This window comes from Dermacentor silvarum, chromosome 2 (genome assembly GCF_013339745.2).
Source record: "Dermacentor silvarum isolate Dsil-2018 chromosome 2, BIME_Dsil_1.4, whole genome shotgun sequence".
Taxonomy (NCBI): domain Eukaryota; kingdom Metazoa; phylum Arthropoda; class Arachnida; order Ixodida; family Ixodidae; genus Dermacentor; species Dermacentor silvarum.
Window position 1 is genome coordinate 93,828,590 of NC_051155.1, and position 6,013 is coordinate 93,834,602.

The 6,013-nt window shown below is 46.1% G+C and overlaps 1 protein-coding gene across 1 annotated transcript in view; it reads left to right on the top strand.

Moving 5' to 3' along the window:
* The window catches only part of LOC119441626 (longicornsin-like), a 48,088-nt gene extending 43,754 nt beyond the window's left edge, over window positions 1–4,334 (top strand). Inside the window, exon 3 of the mRNA XM_037706231.2 lies at window positions 4,120–4,334. Coding sequence (XP_037562159.1) covers window positions 4,120–4,271 — 152 coding nt within the window. The 3' untranslated portion in view covers window positions 4,272–4,334. The remainder of the gene's footprint in view (window positions 1–4,119) is intronic.
* Window positions 4,335–6,013: the final 1,679 nt, after the last annotated feature.

The following is a 6,013-nucleotide window of genomic DNA, read 5'->3' on the forward strand; positions in this document are numbered from 1 at the left end:
CTCCTCCTAACGAAATCGCCGTATTTGTGGAAAGCGTCGCGACAACAGCTCTTGTCGATACGGGGGCTGCCGTTTCTGTCATAAGTGAAGACCTCTGCCGCAAACTCAAGAAAGTAACGATTCCTGTACCAGACATTTCCCTACGCACGGCAAGCTCGCAGCAAGTCAAGCCTTCGGCCGCATGTACGGCTCGTGTTATGATTCAGGATGAACTATATTTTGTAGAATTCGTCGTCCTATGCCGTGCTTCGCATGACGTTATTCTGGGTTGGGACTTCCTTTCCGCACATGATGCTGTTGTCGACTGCGCTCGCGCGCAACTGGCTTTGTCTCCGTTCCGTGACACTACCGTCGACCTCCCGAACCGTTCTCCTAAAGTGATCGTCACCGCTGACGTCATTATCGCTTCTTTTTCTGCCGCCTTGGTGCCCGTCTCTTGTGACTCTGCCCCCGCCGCGACAGCTCTTTTTACACCGTCTGAAGATTGTGCGCGTCGACGGAACCTTCTACTACCGTTTGCAGTCGTCACACTCACCAATGGTTCCACTGCCATTTATGCGTGCAATCCATTTCCATGTCCTTCAACTCTCTTACACGGTGAATGTATGGGGCGTCTAGACACAGTTGACGTCATTAGTCCATTTGACCTATCTTCCGATAGGTCGCCACTGCCTATCGGTGCCATCACTTCTCCTACCGCACCAGCCTCGCGTTTCCCCGATGCTTTCTTGCATACCATCGACGACGCGCTTACGCCCACACAACGCAGTGAAGTTGTTGAACTTCTTGAACGTTTTCGTGCTTCTTTCGACCTCGGCCAACCTTCCTTGGGGCGCACGACAGCGGTTGTTCACCGTATTGACACCGGTCACCATGATCCGCTGCGCCAACGTCCATACCGTGTTTCCGCAGCCGAACGCCGTGTCATTGACGAACACGTGGACGACATGCTGAAACGAGGTGTGATCCAGCCCTCCCACAGTCCTTGGGCGTCTCCGGTCGTGCTGGTGCGGAAAAAGGATGGCTCAATCAGGTTTTGCGTCGATTACCGCCGACTCAACAAGATTACCCGCAAGGATGTTTATCCCCTACCACGCATCGACGACGCCCTGGATTGCCTCCAGGGAGCTGAGTTCTTCTCTTCACTGGATCTGCGCTCCGGGTACTGGCAAGTGCCGATGGCTGAAGCCGACCGCCCAAAAACGGCTTTTGTAACTCCTGATGGATTATACGAGTTCAATGTAATGCCTTTCGGCCTTTGCAACGCGCCTGCAACTTTCGAGAGAATGATGGACGCTATTCTCAGAGGTCTTAAATGGCACACATGCCTTTGCTACTTAGACGACATTGTGGTCTTTTCTACCGATTTTGATACGCATCTCGCCCGCCTTGAGCAAGTTCTTGCCTGTCTCACGTCAGCTGGGTTGCAACTCAATTAGAAAAAATGTCATTTTGGTGCCCGTAAGCTTACGATCCTAAGCCACGTCGTCTCCAAAGAGGGAATTCTGCCTGATCCTGCCAAACTTCGCGCCGTTGCTGAGTACCCCAAGCCCACCACTCTAAATATATAATGAACGAGAAGAAAGCGAACCGAGGGGCCCGATGTTTATTATGCATATCATAAGAAGCCACACATGTTTACTTTTGGGGTACAGGTGGCCAGGTGAGAAATTAGCGCTCGTGATTGATATTAATAGTACATGGGAGGTATACGTGGTGACCTAACGGTCATTAATATTTATTCCTGTTCATTGCCACTTGTTTCGTTGTGAACGCCAGTGACATTCACATCACAATAATACAACGCCGCAGAAGGTATCGCAGTGTAAAAACCTAGAATTCCCATAACTTCTATCAGATATTAGAGATGATTTCAAAGCACGCCAACAGAAAGATGCTTCAGATTCTCGTATTTCTGTACGTTACCGGCTGGCAAAAGGTGGTGCGGCCATTCTATTACCGCGTGAAGATGTTTTGCTGGACGTCTTACCCATTTTCTCTTTTGCTATTTTCAACTGTATTGAGCTAGTATTCAGCATCTCAAGCACATATGTAGCAACCTGCCAGCACACTGAATTGGTTAGTGCGCGGGGTATGACTACCCGTCTCCTCGCACAAGCATTTCCTTATCGCAACAAGAAATGTCGCACTAAGCAGCAGAGCGGGCTCTAATAATTATCATAAACAATATAATCAACAATATGGAGAATACGGCAAATAGGCTTGGTTTGCTTTTAGACAACAAGAAATCCTTCGTTTCTATGCAATTCGATTCATTACTAAACATATTATCCAGGTACGGAGCCTAAGGCATTGCTCTTCAGCTTCTCAGAAGCTACTTATATGATCGCTTTCAGCTTGTAAAAAATACTGATACATTTCCAACTGAAATGAAAAATAAAAGAAGGCGTCCGTCAGGGCTGTAGACTTGAGCCAGCGCTATATATCGTTTTTGTAAATGATATTGTTTCTGTTCCTTGTACATCTGAAGTCATCATGTATGCAGGTGACACAAATATATTTTTCCTGCCATAATCTTGCAACACTTGAAAGCAATGCCAATGTATATCTGCCTAATATTTTCAGATGGTTAAAACAGATGAAGTTGACGTTAAATGCCTCCCAAAACATATACATGATATTTCGTCCTGCAAAGAAACAATTATACAGTACCATTAAAGTAAAATATGCAGAAAGCATAATTATACATTTTGAGGAACAAACATTTCTCGAGGTATGGTTTCAAGAAAAAGTAGGTTAGACTACACAAATAAACTAGCTGATTTCAGATTTAGCGCATACTCTTCGGTGTTTCTACAGGATAGCGCACCTTATACTGGCTTGGCTAAAACGAACACCTCATTATTCCATTTCCTATTCCAAACTTACGTATGGTTTACTACTGTGAGGTACCACCACATAAACAAATTACGACAAACTTGTTATACTACAATGGAAAGCTTTGCGGTCCTTTAAAAATTATTATGGTAAAATGCGAGATTTCAGAACGGCTTTTTTATTTACAAAACGTAGTATACTGCGGGCAGACCAGTTGTTTCATTTCGAGCTTTTGCAATTAATACACCAAAACAAACGGTACAAAAAAGATGAAATAATTTCTAGCTATTGTCTAAGGTTCCCTAAACGACTAATACCCAAAATATGGACGACATAAGGAAGACAGAAAACTGCATATCAGATACCTGATGATACTGAACTTCAGTACTACTATAAATATTTTCAAAGGTAACATTAAATTTTAATAATCGCTTTTGAATTAAAATACGCTCATCAATAACATTTCGCATGGTTTCATCCCCTTACCCTTAATCTATTTGATCAAAATATAGGATTACCTGTGAAAATATATGAATGTGTGTGGTATGAATATGTCTGTATGACAGAATACACGGACGTGTAATGTAGTTTATGTGTATGTATGTATCTTATGCGGTATGTTAATACCATATGCATCCTTTATATGCATCCAAGCGTAAAACGAATATGTTCTTGGCGTTTTCTGCATTTTTCGTTTGAAGAAAGCATGTCTGTGTATAACCTTTTAATTGCGTATGCCGCTTGACAAAATATAAAGGGTCAGAGGTGTTTGTCGCTCATTTTAAGCCTTTAGCCTCTACCCGTCTAGTTGGCTGCGTATTAAGCCTGCTGAAAATATTGTGCGATTGCCCAGCATATATGATAGAGCGAAAGACGTTGGAAGGTTCCCCAGCCAGCGTTGGCAGGCAACCACTGTCGGAGGACGCTATCCTCGGCCCATGGCCTGAAACTGCAGCTTCAATTCGGGCAACTAAAGCGCTGTTTAAGTTTCTGCAGGACACGAAGCTAAACAAGCTGCTCTAAGCACTCAATACTCCTCTTATCATCGTCCACCGCAGTACTTTCACTCCCCTTCCCCCCCCCTCCCCCGTACAGAGTAGCAGACTAAAGCACACTAGCTCAGGTCAACCTCTCTCTCTCTTTCCTTTCAATAAAATCTATCGATCTCTTTGCTGAAAATAAGAGGTAATTATACGAGAGAAAAAAAACTAGTAGGGAAACATATCGCTGGCGCATGTGGCTGTCGTTATTCGCTTAAGAAGGGTCGTTTGCTTGCCGCAGGTCGTGACTTCGGATGTGGGCGGGGAATGATCTTCGCGTGCCAGCGAAGGTGCATGCGTCTCTACCCTGGAAGCACGGGCTACTGCCAAGGGTTCCGCTGCATGTGCGACACCCACATCCCCATCCGGCGACCTCCTTTCTTCATGGGCTGAGGTGGCTCGGCGACTCTATGCCGGACAGCCGAAGTTCTTTCAAATAAATGGCGTCCTTTCCAACATTTGTCACGCCACACTAAGAACCTTGCAGCGGAGCCTCACCCAACGATGATGAAGCTCTCAGCTTTGCTCTGGGTATACCATAAGCTGATCTATGGATGACTCAAAAAGCCGTAGTATTAGCCACTGTGTGTAAGCAGCCTTACTGGCGCAGTATTTGGCCACTAGCTCCCTCACGAATCTTGCAATTAGCGTCGGCCCTCAGTTCCCAAGCGACTGCGCAGCACCTAACAAAGGCGGCGGTCCAACCTGCGATGTAGGATAGGGTGCTAGGAATCTCTGAGGCTGTACAGGCTGCAACTGGAAGCCGGACCTGCAAACCTTCAACACGGCAACACGCACGAGTGAAGCTGGTTTAGCAGAGGTATTTGAGGTACTATTAGACATTGGCGGAAAAGCCTTCGTGAAGATAAGTGAGCTGAGGACTTCATGCAAGATTACCGGGTGCTGTTTTTTTTTTTCAACAGGAAGAATATATAGTGCTGCCTGATGGCAATTTCTCTTTCTACACTGGTCTTCCAGATAAGACGGAATACATGATAGTACTTCTAATTAATAAGGGCGTAGAATGTGGACATGCAATGACAAATTTTATAGTAATAATGAAATGGTAGCAGTGATCGTAATAAAGCATATATAGAAACAGATATTAACTAAAGGTAGCGCAAGCCTAGCTACAATTTGCGGTCACCTTCAAGAAGTACAACCGTTCTATTAAAATGTTCAATTACCAATGAGAAAGCTTAAAACTCGGTCTTCACTAATCATAGACGACTTCAATGCCCCTGTGGGGAAAAAGCCGACTGGGCAACGGGCACTTGGCTACTGCAGCATCGACTCTAGGTATAATAGAGGATATATTAGCCGAGTTCCGGAAGCACAGTAAGAGGGAGTATACATGGAAAAATCTTAATAGGGAAACAAAAAAAAAATTCGGCACAACCCATCTCAGGATGACAGTGGACGGTGATGGGTTTACCATAGAACCAATATAGCAACGCAATGTATTACTAAAGTCCCTAGATATTTTTTTTTGCTTTCTTGAAGTAGCGACAAGCTTTGAAGTGCCGCCGACGAGTCTCATTCGGCGGCGATAATTCCGGCAGCCATGTTCTTCCTAACGCTGTTCACCTGCATTCACTTGCACGCTGCTGCGAGCAGCGTAGATAGCAGCGGCCGTTGCCGGGCACACGCTATCTAGGAAGATAATGGCGGCGCGGTGGAGTAGATGCTACTTAAAAAAGAGCTGGAAATCTAGGGACTTTACGTGTTACCACCGGCGAAACGCCTTATATGTGAGGCGCGTACTATAGCGAGACTCCTCTCTCGCGATATCGTACGAACACTCTGCACCATCTAGCGGCACTGTCGCGAAGCGTGCGCGTGGCCTCCGAAATGCCTGGCACGCCGGTGCACGCGAATGCTGTGCAACGTGTCATGCGGCAGCCGGGCTCCTCGCTCACGCTTTTCTTTGGACCCACTCCGCCATCTAGAGGCGCTGCCGTTCATGTATGGCCTCCGAGAACAGACTCCGAGGCTGAAGCTGCGCGCCGGTACGTACGAACGCTGGGAACTGTTCCCTAGCTGGCCGCACATCCAGTGGCACATACATAGTGACCCAAGTTAGCGAGAGCTGCATTGAAACGTTCGCGTGAAAGACCTTAATTGAAAAGCGGAGC